The 15,028-nt window shown below is 38.8% G+C and overlaps 1 protein-coding gene across 1 annotated transcript; it reads left to right on the forward strand.

Annotated features, from left to right (window-relative positions):
- The first annotated feature begins 7,734 nt into the window (after positions 1 to 7,734).
- LOC104747112 (uncharacterized) lies at positions 7,735 to 13,782 on the forward strand. Its single transcript, XM_010468683.2, has 15 exons — positions 7,735 to 8,307; positions 8,440 to 10,307; positions 10,656 to 10,832; positions 10,920 to 10,991; positions 11,086 to 11,166; positions 11,241 to 11,278; positions 11,359 to 11,446; positions 11,533 to 11,658; positions 11,998 to 12,192; positions 12,278 to 12,357; positions 12,471 to 12,540; positions 12,618 to 12,722; positions 12,875 to 12,980; positions 13,116 to 13,203; positions 13,284 to 13,782. The coding sequence occupies exons 1-15, from the start codon at positions 7,923 to 7,925 to the stop codon at positions 13,471 to 13,473; spliced, it is 3,669 nt and encodes a 1,222-aa protein (XP_010466985.1). The 5' UTR covers positions 7,735 to 7,922; the 3' UTR covers positions 13,474 to 13,782.
- The last annotated feature ends 1,246 nt before the right edge of the window (positions 13,783 to 15,028 follow it).

Consider the following 15,028-nt stretch of genomic DNA (forward strand, 5'->3'; position numbering starts at 1 on the left):
CCAGGAGCGACTAAGATGTACCGTGACCTCAAGAGGTACTATCATTGGGTCGGGATGAAGAAGGATGTGGCTAGTTGGGTTTCGAGGTGCGATGTATGTCAGCTAGTGAAGGCTGAGCATCAGGTTCCTGGCGGGTTACTGAAGAGTCTACCCATTCCTGAGTGGAAGTGGGATATGATCACCATGGATTTTGTGGTAGGATTGCCAGTGTCACAACCCTTTGATGCTATTTGGGTCATTGTGGACCGGTTGACTAAGTCAGCACATTTTCTGGCCATTAAGAAGACTGATGGAGCAGCGGTCTTGGCTAAGAAGTATGTGAGAAAGATAGTTAGATTGCATGGGGTGCCAGCGAGCATTGTGTCTGACAGAGATTCTAAGTTCACTTCGGTGTTCTGGAAGGCATTTCAGGCAGAGATGGGCACTAAGGTGCATATGAGTACAGCTTATCATCCCCAGACAGATGGACAGTCTGAGAGGACGATCCAGACGCTGGAGGATTTGCTGAGGATGTGTGTGTTGGATTGGGGTGGCCATTGGGCAGATCACCTGAACCTGGTAGAGTTTGCTTACAACAACAGTTATCAGGCGAGTATTAAGATGGTTCCATATGAGACTTTGTATGGGAGACCATGTCGTACACCATTATATTGGACTCAGGTGGGGGAGAGGAGCATGTTTGGTGCTAGTTTTGTTCAGGAGGCCTCAGAGAAGATTCGGGTTCTCAAGCTGAACATGAAGGAGGCTCAGGATAGGCAGGGGAGTTATGCTGATAGGAGGAGGAGAGATCTTGAGTTTCAGGTAGGAGACAGAGTGTACCTCGAGATGGCCATGTTGCGGGGTCCGAACAGGTCGTTGTCAGAGACTAAGTTGATTCTGAGGTATATGGGTCCATTCAGAGTGATTGAGCGGGTTGGACCAGTGGCATATAGATTGGAGTTACCTGAGGTGATGCGTGCATTCCATAAGGTTTTAGATGTATCTATGTTGCGGAATTGTCTCCGTGAGGGTGAGCAGGTGTTGGCTAAGATTCCTGAGGATCTTCAGCCTAACATGACATTGGAGGCGAGACCAGTGAGGGTTCTCGAGAGGAGGATCAAGGAACTTCGGAAGAAGAAGATTCCTTTGATGAGAGTCCTGTGGGACTGTGATGGTGTTGAGGAGCAGACTTGGGAACCTGAGGCAAAGAGGAAGGCAAGGTTCAAGAAGTGGTATGAGAAGCAAGCCGTGACTTGAGCTTGTTTAGCCTGGTCCCATCTGTAATCCGTTGCTGGAGCGGGAATGGAGTATTCCAGCCCATCTCTCTTGTTATTCGGTCGCTTGGGGTGGTTGGTTGTGCGACTCAGTAACAAGATGAAGTGGTGTTCGGGGTACAAAGTTTCCGTGAGGCGGGGTTTTGGAGGAAAGTTTCCTGAAATAGAAGTTTCCAAAAGTGGAAAGTTTCCAAAAATAGAAAGTGCTAAATATGGAAAGTTTTACGGGAGTTAGAATTTTTCTATTTTAGCGGTGGAGAGCCTTGGAGGGGGCTTGTGTGTGGCCTTAATGGCGGACTTTTGAGTCAGTGTGCCAGTGGGTGGCGGTATTTTTAGACTTTGTGTGGTCTTTGTGACGGGCTTTTTAGCCAGAGTGTCTTTGTGACGGTCCTCTTTAGGACATTTGTTTGGCTTTTGTGGTGGGCTGTTTAGCCAGAGTGTCTTTGTGACGGTCCTTCGGGACAGATGGTCTTTGTGACGGGCTTTTTAGCCAGAGTGTCTTTGTGACGGTCCTTTTTAGGACATTTGTTTGGCCTTGGTGGCGGTCCTCTTTAGGACATTTTGTTTGGCCTTGGTGGCGGTCCTCTTTAGGACATTTTGTTTGGCCTTTGTGGCGGCCCTTGTGGCATGTATATGATCCTTGTGTGGTCATGAGGTATTCCAGTGAGGGGATATGTGGTTGGTAGGACATTGAGATGTTTTTACGCGAGCCACGGGAAGGAAACCTGGATAGGGATAAGACTTAGACGTGTTCAGAATTGCTTGCTCGCAGCTCTTGGAGGACTTAGGTTCTCCTAGTACTGCCATATTCAGAGACTTTGTGGCTTGGGAGTATGGTTGGTATATCGACTTCGGACGACGGTCCGGAGGTGCGCTGTAGGGTGACGACCCGAGAGACGAGTTTGGATTTTTCCTTATATATTATGGCATGCGGGTTTAGGCCCGATGAGGAGCCAACATTTGGTATGCAGACTTAGGTCTGATGAGGAGCCAATAAGAACTCAAGGTTTAGGCCTATGAGAAAAAGGAAAGTCCAAAAGTCGAGAGCAAATGACGCCTGGAGCGTGAGTCTATCGCCTAGAGGTGACCTTCTGTAGATCGGTCGGAGGAGTGCAGGCCATGGAGACGGTTGCGTGGGAGTCCTTGGCTGATGGTTGTTCGAGATTCAAGGACAAATCTAGTTTGGTGGGGGAGAATTATAACACCCGCGAACCAGAATCCCGGTTTAGGGTGTGTATCGATCGATGCAGTTGGAGCATCGGTCGATGCTGACTCAATTCTCTGCGTTTTGTCTTAAGTCAAACGCTGCGTTTTGGGCAAAAGGGAAAAGGGAAAACCCTTAAGTCGTTTTTGTCTCATTAGTCGTGGGTTGTGGCCGTTTTTGATAGAAACGAAAAGCGAGAAAAAGTGATTGAGAGTTCTTGGTGATTTTTGGAGATCTATGGCGTTTCTTGGTGAAATCTGTAGCTGGGATCGACGTAGGAGCTTCCTAGGAGCTTGTTCTTGGTTGTGTGAGGTTCAGTTTCTTCTGTGGCAAAGGTAAGTGCATGACAATGGCTTATCTAAGCTAGAGGATTCTTTAATCTGCTTGCTGTGTGATGTTAGGCTTGTTAGATCATTGCTATGGACATTAGTAAGCTTTCTTGTGGCTTGGGGATCGAGTTTCGTCGTTATAGGAATGAAGATCCGGCGAGAAGCTTCGGGAAAACACGGTGCTCGATGTTGCGTTGATCGATGCATAACTTGCGTCGGTCGATGCAAGTGCGAGGACGGCGCGTAAAATTATAGGGCTTTTCGTTACGTCGAGCATGTGTCGGTCGATGCAGATTGGGTATCGGTCGATGCAAGTGTACTTGCATCGGTCGATGCAGCTTCTGTGTCGATCGATGCTTCCCTAATTGGTATCGGTCGATGCTTGTTAGCGTCGGTCGATGCCGAGTCCTGGTTTGTTACTTGTCGTTCATTGATTGTTGTGTGTTGGTTATTGATACTCTATTGCTTGTGTGTATAGCCCAGTAGATGGGAGGATTGCCTTACTGAGTGTTTATAAAATACTCATGCATTGCAATATGTGTTTGTGGTGCATGTAAAGGCAAAGTGTGACCGTGGAATCAAGGCAATGAAGAGGAGGATGTTCTAGTGGTTCGCTTGGTTGTCTAGCTTCTGTTAGGTTGCTAGAGTTGAGTCCTAGAATGTGCTTAGGATTGCTGGTTCACTGGTTTATGTTGTTTGGATCATTAGTTTATGATTGGAATTTATACTGGATATTATTCTATTGGTTATTATATTTATTGGATATTATTTATTGAGTATTGGTATTGTTATTCCGCTGTTGGTTGTGATTGTGGTTAGGTGGCTAGTGGATATGGGACCACTAGTTGTAGTTTATTTATTATATTATATTTATTATTTATTAGTTTTTTTTAAAAAAAAAAAAAAAGGTCGGTCGTTTCAAGACTTGACCAAGAAGACGGTGATTGAAGAAGCTTTGTTCTCAAGCATGGGAGACAACAATCCATCACCACGAACCAAGGATCTTGGATCACTATCGATCCATTGTCCGATGCTAACATCGACAAACTACACAGTTTGGGACCACTAGTTTAGAGTATTTATTATTGATATTAATATTATTATTATTATTATTATTATTATTATTATTATTATTATTATTATTATTATTATTATTATTATTATTATTATTATTATTATTATTATTATTTATTATTTAAAAAAAAAATGGGTCAGGTCATTTTAGTTTGGTATCAAAGCCCTTACGGTTCTAGGTTTGGGTTCACTAGACTTTGTGTTGTAGATGTTTGAGATTTACATGATTTGATTGATTATGTGAGTTAGTCAATTGTGTGTGACATTGAGTCCTAGAACATCCTCTTCGAGCCTACTGTGTGATTCCACAGTGAGTTATGTTTTTTTTTGTGTCCTATATAATTGAGGGCTTAGCCTTCTGTTCATGGTAGTGCAGATGGTTAGAGAGTAAGATGTTGCTGGTTATGGTCGTGGACGCGGCCAAGGTCGTTGTAGGGGCAGAGGCCCAGCAGTTAGTGATACTGTGGACCAGAGTGTGACAGCTGACGGTGTTGGCGAGTCGCAGGGCCTTCAGGAGGGATCCATGAGTGTGGCCGGTGGGGGTAGTGTCGGTCCTCGAGTGGCCGGTGGTGCTAGGGTTACGGGTGTGGGAGTCCTAGCAGGTGGAGTCCCTGGAGGAGGCGTTGATCTTGCGACCTTGTTAGCACAGGTGTTGGAGCGGTTGCCAACAGTGGCTCCGGCTCAGGCTCAAGTGCCACCAGTGGTGGCGGAGGAGCAGCAGCCAGTGGTTGCGGATGTGAGAGATCATGCTCGTTATGTGTCTATGCTGAGGGAGATGCATAACATAGATATTGTGTGGTTTTCATGTGGTACGGATCCTACTGCTGCAAATGCATGGAGGACGAGTGTGGAACGTAACTTCCAGACTCTTAGATGTCCTGAGGAGTTTTGGGTGGACATAGGGGTCCACAACCTGATTGGTGATGCTCAGGAGCGGTGGAGATCAGTGGCTGCTAGGAGAGTGCATAGGGAGATGACTTGGGCTGACTTCATGGAGGAGTTCAACCACAAATACTTTCCGAGAGATTATTAGTTTTGAGGATATCACATAGAAAATAACATTTGACTTAAAGTCTATCTATTTGGTTTTGATTCCAGAAACAAGTATTGTTACGAATATTTTTTTTGGGGATTATTGGTTCTATGATTTTAATAGATTTAAAAATCCAAACAAAAATCAGATGTTATTCAATCACTCGTTTTAAAATATTTATCAAAATAATGTGCTATTGGTTCTATGATTTATAATAACTTGTTAAAATCTCATTTTATTCGTTTAATGATTTGTTTTTGGATTTCAAATCCAAATTATGTTTTACACGGATTTGAATGGATTTCAAAGTGAAAAATAGGAAGATTCAAATCCAAGTGTAAAACATGTTCCTTTAAAATCCAAGTGTTTTGATTTTCGTAATCAATAAGGAATTTAAAATTATATATGGATTTACAAATCAATAAATCAATAACAGCCCCTTAAAATACACATATTATGAAATAACATTGCTGTTTAGTTTTGAAATCAGTGGGGTAACGCGACTTAGTGTAGTAGAACTCCGGTGGGATTAATCGCAGAAGTGGTGATGTAACCACTTGACTAAAGACACATCCTGTTAGTCTATATTTTTACTACAATGAAATAGAGTAACTCTAAAACTTGAGTATAGTTCTCTTCAATATTTATATCTATTTTGTAACTCTAAAAATAGTGTTAGTAGAAAATAGAATAACCCTAAATATAGAGTAATATTTAGTTTTACTTTAAAGTGAAATACAGTGTTAGCTCCATCTACCAAATATTAATTCGAACTCTACTTGTCTTTTCATATCATTGGAGAAAACATGAGTTTAACATATGTCAAAATTTCGAAAAATGGTTGAAAAATAATTAATATTAATACCAAAAAAATATTTAATTCAATTGAATAGAAACTTAAAATACATAAATATTTTAATATAAAAAACAACAAAATCATTGGCATAGTATTCATCTACTAATATAAGCCTAAGTAATTTTGATTTTTTATTTTGAATTTCCAAGCTTTTTCTCACTAATAAGGATATTTACCAACAATTAAAAGGAAAGTAAATCATACACGGTGTTATCTGAATTTGAGGATGAAAAATGTGCAACATTAAGGAATATGATATTTATTTTATATTTCTAATAGGTGAGGTATGTGAGATGGGCCAGAAAACAGTCTAACAAGAAAGAAGCCTAGTCAACACTCTTAAGTCAAGACAAAGTTGACTGTACCTGATGCAGAACCTTTTCTCCATAACGGATTTGGTGTTCTGCAAGATAAGGATAATGACTAGAGTATCACAGTTGTAACTATGAGTCATTATATTCTAGATTGTTCTCTAGATCTCTATATTAAGACAATGTGTCTCAAGAGTGTAAGGATATCCTAAAATTATAATAAAGAATCAAGTTTACTCAAAATTCTCTCTTTATTTTCATCTCTAAACTTCATCATCTTTTTAAAAAAATATTAAAGAAATGTTTATTTTCCAAAATTTGGGCAGCTGAGCTGACCTCCCATCATTACATATGGGTCCGCCTTCGTCGTTGGGTTTCATCCACCTATTGCAATCGCTCATGCAAAGTCTGATTGATGACTACGTTTAAACGAGGTGGTTAGAAAATTATAAGCAGTTGTAGAGAAGGTGGTTAAAAAAGCAGTTAAAGATAAGAAAGGGAAAAGACGGTAGAGTTAAAAAGAGCGGTTGAGTATTTAGTTTTGATTGGTAACATTTGTAGCGGTTGAATAGTATAAATTATAATAATTAGTAAAAAAAATAGTTTAGTTGGAAAATGAAAAATATGGAATAATAAATTATTATTTAATTCATAATATGAAATATGAACATAGTTAAATAAAAATTGTTAAAATGCTAAAGAATTAGTTTTTTTCATAACGATAATAGATTATGATAGTAAATTATCATAAATTATAAGAAATTGAATTAAATATATTCAATGTCATATAACTTTTTTTATATAAAATTCATGAATTTATTATATGAATTTTTTTTTTGCTAGATAAAAAGGAACCAAATGCCAAAAACAAAGAACAAAATGCCAAAATAAAAATTTGCAACTTATGTACATCAGTACATCAGCAAGCGTTGGTTTCTCCAAGTGAATGAACTTGGTGTTTGCAACCACTAAAACTAAGGTTTAACCACTTTATCCAGCCAAAATTTTCAACCGTTTTATTGATTAGTGACTATTAGAACGGTTCGTTTGCAAACGATATTAATAGGTGACACCAATCATAGCCCAATTAATAACTAAACTAGCGTGTGAATTTCTAATTGCCTATTAGCCCTGGTCATATTAACCAGATCCAAAAACCGAACCCGAATCCGACCTGAAATAGGCAACAAAATAAGCAGTTCGGTTTGGATTTGGGTGATATGTTGTTATACCGATCAGGTTGAGTATTATCTGATACTCAAAGAATGCATCTAAGTGGATTCAAACCTGAAACTAACCTGAAAAATGCATCTAAGTGGATTCAAACCCAGTACCTCAGGCATTTATTGGTACATATCGTAAACTATTTTGTCATTTTAGTTATTCTGTCCTATGAAAACGTTAAATATTTATATATATAGATTTGTTTAAACATTTTTAGTAAGATAAAATATGGTTTTTTTGTCTATTATTATGGTTTGTTTGAATACGGATATATCTGAACTTACCTAAACCCGAAAGAATCTGATCCGAATCAGACCCGATAGTATAAAAATTCGAATGAATTCTATAGGTGTAAACCCGAAAACCCGAATACCGAAAGTTATTACCGTTAAATGTGTTACTAATCAAAGCCAGTATAAGAATTAAGAACCAAAATTAATCTAGTCTGTTGACCGTTTTATTAAACGTATTTTTTTTTTCCACAAAATTAAACGTAACATATTTTTTACAACAATTATATAGGTCGGAGAAAAAAACTTCAATAAACTAAAAGTTTTCCCTTTTCCCGCACAATATAATTTTCAGATAATAATTCAATTTTCAAAAACCCTAAAATTCCCCCAAATCCTCTCTACCCAATGGCGTCGGAAAAGCCTGAAGATCCGATGAACAACACGGCCGGCGGAATCGGAACAGACGAGGAATCTATCGCACAGCGCCGGAAACGACTAAGGCGAGTGAGCTTCGCCGACCGTGAAATCACTTCCGTCCACATTTTCAAACGGGACGAAGATTACGAGACGCCGCCGAACACCTCCGCCGCGAAGGGTGAACAAGCTGAAACGTCAGAGTCTGAGGATAAAGTAATTAAGTTTTTCGGCGATTTATCTGACCGCGAAGACACTGAAGGAGATGGAGATGGTGATGGTGAAGATGAGCCAATCTTGAATAAATCCTTCTTGAGGCCAAAATATTCGCCATCTTCAGGTGGTAGCACTGTTGGCTCTGCTACTAGTGATGACGGTACGCCTTCAATTTCATTCTCCATTTACCTTTGATTTCAATGTTGCAATTGATATAGAGATAGGCTTGAAGAGAAGATAAAGTTCTGTGCTTTACTCATGTAGTTGAATCTTTTTTTTTTATTTTAATTAGAGGACAGTTTCTTCGGCCCTGTGTCTTCCCATTTTATCAATCCTGGAAGACTGTCTGACGCTACTATCTCTGAAGACCACCATGAAATGACAATGGACTCTACAGCATTTTCTATGCATTTCCGTAGTCTTGCGAGGTCAGAGTCTGGAGATGTGAGGACTCCTATGAGTAATCTTCCAGTAGAAGAGAAAACACCAACTGAGGTTACCTCCAGATCTGATACAGGAAGTGCAATGGTGTTGTTGACGAAACCTAAGAAGCTATTTCCAAAGTCCCCTCTACCTGTTGAGAAGGGGAGTGGTGGTAGAGACTCAAATGATATGAGTATCGTTGGTGAAAATTCTCGCAAATATGATTATGGTTATATATCTCCTACATTAGCAGCTCTACTGGCAGATGAAAGCAAGGAATTGCTTCCTGAAGACAATACTGTGGAAGCAAGATCCCCCATCCATGATTTTTCCTTGTCCCCTCAGAATGGATGCATTCCCGTCGTTCAAGCTAATAAAGACTCACATGGTATAGATAGTAGTGATGCTTGTCAAATCCTGTCACCTTCTGGTTCTTGCTCTCGCCCTCAGATAGTGCTGCAGGAATCAGGAAGCCAACATTACACAGAGGATGCTTCACTTTCCTCGTCAACTATTAGAAGGCAAAGTGCGTTTTCAGTTGGTTTATTACCCCAGTCCGTATCTTGTGTTACTCCTTCCCCTAAACATGGTGGAAGCTTTATGAGCAGGGAAACTCGGGCACTAGTTGAGAGCTTGTCAACCATTCAGAAAAGCAAATCCAGACTTGGATTGATTCCACCTTCCCCTGGTTCTGCTCTTATTCAGAGAATTGAGATATCAAAGCTTCAATTATCTGGAAACCGTTCTATGACTACACCATCAACTATTGGCAGGGAAGTAGATGTCCACATGGAAATTCATGCAGATATACCCATTACCAATTTGGAGGATTTGTTATCCGAACATGATAATAGAACACCAATTTCTGAGAAGAAAGGCATGCCAGATAAATGCAGTAGTGGTGCATTGAGCCCTGTTGTCGACACTGGCGATGATAGTAGAACACCAGTTTCAGGAAAGAAGGGCATGCCAGATAAATGCAGTAGTGGTGCATTGAGCCCTGCTATTGACACTAGGGGTGATAATAGAACACCAGTTTCAGAAAAAATAGACATGCCAGATCAATGCAGTAATGCTGCATTTAGCCCTGATGTTGACACTAGCGATGATAGAACTCAAGTTTCTGAAAAGAAAGGTGTACCAGATCAAAACAGTTGTGGTGCGTTGAGCCCTGCTGCTGACATTAGTAATGTGTTTGCACGCAGAAGTCCAGAAGGAAATACTACTTCTGATACAGAAGGTTCACTCTTTAAACAACAGCAAAGAAATCAGACAGCCAGCACCCCTGAGAAGTTTGTGTCATCAAATGCAACGACGTCAGCATCAAAGAATTTTGTTATTCTTCAAGATCAAGAGCAGCACAGTAAAGCCACCGAAAAATCTGAGATTGGGGATGGAAATGTGACCAAGGAATGCGCTAGTAATAATTCTTTGAATACCTTATCCGACAAAGTTCAATCATTGCTTCAAGAATCTGGCGTATTACTTAGTGACACAGGCTTCTTGAATGGCTCTGCTAAACGAAAAGAGAAGGACAGTATGCTGCATAAAAATCAAAACAGAACCGACATCAGTGCTGCCGAGTTCCTTCTGAAGGATAATAATCATTTGAAAGTCCATTGTGAAACAGAAGTTATCTCAGCTGAAGATGTTCCTTCTGTAGTTACAGAAACCCTTCCTAGCACCTCTGGCTCGTCATCTATGGACAGAAGCAATAATGAGGCTTTACATGCTAAGGTAAAATTCTCGACCCATGTACATGTTTTGAAGAACTTTCTCTCCACGGGAAAAATGGATTACACACTCCATTTCTGAACGTGAGTAGATCCTCTGGATCTCTGAAATGATTGTAAATTTCGAAATTGGTTGTTTTACACCAACAGCTGAACCAGATCATTCCTTTATAAGAAGTAAGTACCCACTAAGAGGTCATTCAGATTGAACATTTTGACTCAGATTCCATCAAAGATCTTGAGAAATTATACGCTGGAGACTATCAAATTTCGAAGCTATCCCAAAGGATGAAATGATATGATGATATAACTTTGATGTTTAGCCAGATTTCTGAACTATAGTAATTTGCAGGGATCATCCAGATTGTCAAGGAAAGCAGAAGATGTTGATTGTGCAGTTAGAAATTGTAGCCCCAAAGTCGGGAGAAGTACACAGTATATTTCAAATTCAGTGATGAACCACCGTGATGGAAAGTTCAATGCTCATGATTGCCGCAGAGTTCGTAGACAAGTAGTGAACTGGGTAGAAGTAAGTACTGGTGATAACCTATTATGTTATTGGAAGTTAGTCCCACTTTTCTTCATACAAACGAGTTACTATTTCACTACCTTGCAGATTCCAGGAAAAGTATCAGAAGAAATCAAACAAATGGTTGATCCATTGGCTAATAAGCTGAACCCAAGACTGGTATATTATTTCTCTCTATGGGAACCCAAGCTGGTTACTGAGACTGTTTCCTTTTAGCTTTTATAGTTGCAGTACTAATGTTCCAAAAGTGCAGATATGTAAGGTGGAAGATATATTAACACACATGAAGAAGGTTCATTTGTGTGAGATGCTTTGTCTTCAAATTCAGTCTCAGGTTAGCCTATTAGAAAACTTCTGCGATCATTATTTCTATATAAATGTACACTGATGATCTTGTTCTAATTGTAGAAAGTATGTGACGACTTGAGTGGTGCTAAGACAAAGAGGTTATCCCTGTACTGCCTTTATATATTTTTCGAATAAATTAGTGCCCAGTGTATAACATTCATTGTTAGTATTATTGCAGACATGCTGAGAGTAGATCATTACTCTGCAAGTTAGCATACGAAAAAGCCAAACTTGAGTTGCTGCACCTCAAGGAAGAAATAATGACGGTAGTTACTTTACTTAAGTTGTTCCTCCTTTTCAAATTTTCTTTGATTCTGCATGCTTGATCAAATTTCTCTTATATGATATGCAGAAAAAGTTTCAAGCAGTGACCACCGGTGTACAAACATCCGAAACATTGAGGTTGAATTGTGCCAACTTTCTACGTCAACATGGTTTCCGTTCTACTGGCTTGTTAGATCCTAACCAAGCTGATGAGGTAACTAGACCAGTTTGAAAACCATTCCAGGAATATGTTGGGGTGTCTAGTCTTCCAAATTATTAGGTCGCGTCAACTCTATTAGAGGCTCAAATTGTTTTTTTGGTAGGCATGGAACAATTTTCAGGGTGATGACTTTTTCACTCTTATTGCAGAAAAATTTATGTTTACATCTCAGATATAATGTTCTGTCCACAGTGTCTCATGATATTATATAGATAAGAGATGGATGCTATGTTTTATCTTATTAGTATTTACACTTCTGCTGTTTTTGTGTATTTTGACGCTTGTTTTAATCCAAGTAATTAATAGACTTCTTATCTATCAACATTTTTCTAGGTTATGATTACTAGTAAATGGGCAGAGATAACACAGGAGATCATAGAATTGGACTCAAAAATCAAGAAGTTGATTCAATGCTTTACTACGTTCGACACAATGACAGGAGAACCGGCATATGCAGACACTATTAAAATTGCTGAAGATACTTTAAAAAAGAGAATGAGTTGCAGATCCATACGTCAGGATATTCTGGTATATACCCTCTTATATCTATAGACATGGGGATCTAAAACGAAGTGTTTTCCTTAACTTAAAATGACCCTTCTGCTGTCGGCAGGTCTGGAAAGTTGACAGTTTGGGTGAATGGAATGATTGTCAAAGCATTGTTCTAAACTATAGTGGCCTTTTAAACCAAAGGTTGGTCCTGTTGGTTTCACTTTTCCGTAAATTTTTTGATTAATCTGTTTCCACACTTTGCTGCATATACATGAGTGCTATGGACTTTATTGAACAATTTCTTGGATATGCAGGCTCACATTAAAGCCTGGCCATCCTTCATATGTACTAGTTTCAAACAGTTTGAGTGATACATTTGTTAAGGTATGGACATCCAAGCTGTTTTCCTTCCATTTATACATCATATTCCTTTTGTTTCTAATCAAGGCATTGTTCTTCAGCATTTCCCAGGGCTGAATGTTTCAACTGCATTTAACTCGTTGTTTAATGCTGAAGACTCCCAAAAGTATATTGGTTGTTCCAATATATTGTTGGAGATTACACAGGTGTGTTTCTGTCTCAATGATCTTTTTTTGTTGCTATGGTTCTCTTAATACTATCATAGCATCTCAGGTATTTTTCTTTCTTATTGAGAATGTCGTTGCAAGTTATGTGAGCAGACCTCTGAAATTTGTCTCATTTTGCTCTGAGAATGCAGAAAACCAGTTTGCTCCTACACAATCTGCTTAACGTGGCTGAGGAATTTCATTTAGCTCAAATGAATATACCAAATTTGATCCAAGGAAACTTTGATTCTCCATCAGGTAATCTAGTTCCTCCTCGCACTTCCATTTTGGTAATACTAGTTTAACATTAGTGGCCAACACATGCGCAATGTAGCAATCCTTTAATTACTAGTTCTGTCTGAGAGAGGAACACTAATGTCTTGTTGATTGCAGCGGAGCAGCTTCATTTGCAGATTAGCTTTCTTGATTGCACAAACTTGAGAAAACTAAATGTGATTCTCGATGTGGCATGTTTGATTCAGTAAGTATATAAGCAGCTTAGTAGCTATCAAGTTTTTAAAGACTCTCCGATAATGAAACTGTGTGTTCTTTCTGTTACAGTGGGAAGTATCCTGGTGATGTAGTTCCTTGCGAATTACTAGAAGTTACAGGCCCAAAAAGAGACGGTGTTGTGTCGAAGCAACTGAAGAACGAAATAGAATCTGCAGTGGATGTTGTTGGATTGGGATATCCTCGGATATTGAGACTCTGTCGTTGCATTTCCGAAGTGTTGCAATCACAAAAGAGATGATGTCTCCTTTCATAACACTTCACAGTTTGCTGGTTTGGGTTTTGTAAATATGGCACACCAAGGGCTACTACTTCTTGTACTACTAGTAGTCTAGTACCTTTGCCCTTTAATCTTGTAACCAGAAGATTAACTTTGTTACAGTTTAGTCTTGGGTTTGTATATGTAACGTCAAGTAGTCTTCCACGTCTTAGGTCTTAGGGTAAAAGATTACCTATTAATATTTTGGTCGCGTACAAACTAAACTCTGAATGTCTGTTTGTTTGTTTGCGAAGTTTTATCAAAAGTATTGGCTATATATCGATCAACAAATCATTTGCTAAATGACACCATTAATCCCCAAAATCAAGTTGGTAAATTGGCGACACCTGTAACACAATGTAAACAGACGAAAGTGGTGTAGGCCACTCTTATCCCATCTTTTTAAAATAACCTTACACTGAACCTACCTATTCTGGATTTTGGTTATGGGTTTACTTACTTTATTTGCTACCTTATTGTTATTGATAGTATGCAGACTAATGTAGTAATGTTCTTATCTTATCTTTCCCAATTTGCAAGACATGTCATCAAAAAGTTAATTTCTTTTGTCAAATATCATATCAATTACACAACACTTTCAAATCTCACGAGTATACACAGAGCAAACTTCTCTAAATTTATGCTCTCAAACCGGAAAAAACTTTACAAATTTACGTAATAACCTTTACAAATTACCTCTAGAAATTTACGCTTTGAAATCTGGAAATATTTACAAATTTTCGCTCTGAAACCGGAAAACTTTTACAAATTTACGCTCTGAAACATGAGAATCTTTACAAATTTTTGCTCTGAAACCATGAAATTTCTACAAATTTACGTTTTGAAACCGGAAATCTTTACAAAATTACGCATTGAAATGAGAAAACCTCTACAAATATACGCCCTGAAACCTGAAAACCTTTACAAATTTATGTTACATATCAACTACAATTTCTCTATTAGAACAAATCAAACATTATAATGTTACAATGTTCACTTCTTAAATTGCTAGAGCATAGAGGAAGAAACAACTCAAGCTACAATGAGTAAATTAACCAACAGAATTCTCGAAACAAACATAGAGGAAATGGAGAAGAAAGTAGATAACAATCTCAACACAAATTCTCAAAACAGACTGAGAACAAAATGGAGAAGAAAGTAGATAACAATCTCAACACAAATCTCATGAGTCATGAATGATCCAAATTTGTCTTTGAGCTCCAAATAGTTTCCACCGTTGAACACAACTTCTAATCTCTACCCTCCATATGTCCATCACTTCTTAACCCTCTTTACTATATCAGTTTACGCCCTGAAACCGGAAAATCTGTTTCAGGGAAATCTAGACAAATTTACGCCGTGAGACCAGGATCATCCTCCACCCCACAACTACATGCAGGTTCAGAATAACTCTCTTTCTTGCGCTTTTGTTTTTTTTGTATGGTTAGAGAAATGTAACTTCAAAAGAGACTATGATCCAATCATACGTTTTGAATAGCTTAATTACTCATACGACTTTGTAAACATGAGGCCGTAA

Source organism: Camelina sativa, chromosome 15 (genome assembly GCF_030686135.1).
Source record: "Camelina sativa cultivar CO46 ecotype springtype chromosome 15, ASM3068613v1".
Taxonomy (NCBI): domain Eukaryota; kingdom Viridiplantae; phylum Streptophyta; class Magnoliopsida; order Brassicales; family Brassicaceae; genus Camelina; species Camelina sativa.

What these genes read in the sequence shown, in the direction of transcription:
- LOC104747112 (XM_010468683.2), top strand. Translation starts at nt 7,923, where the DNA reads ATGGCGTCGGAAAAGCCTGAAGATCCGATGAACAACACGGCCGGCGGA. An exon ending in GTCTTCAAATTCAGTCTCAG is followed by an intron (nt 11,167 to 11,240) that starts GTTAGCCTATTA and finishes TTCTAATTGTAG; the next exon opens with AAAGTATGTGACGACTTGAG. An exon ending in TCAAGGAAGAAATAATGACG is followed by an intron (nt 11,447 to 11,532) that starts GTAGTTACTTTA and finishes TATGATATGCAG; the next exon opens with AAAAAGTTTCAAGCAGTGAC.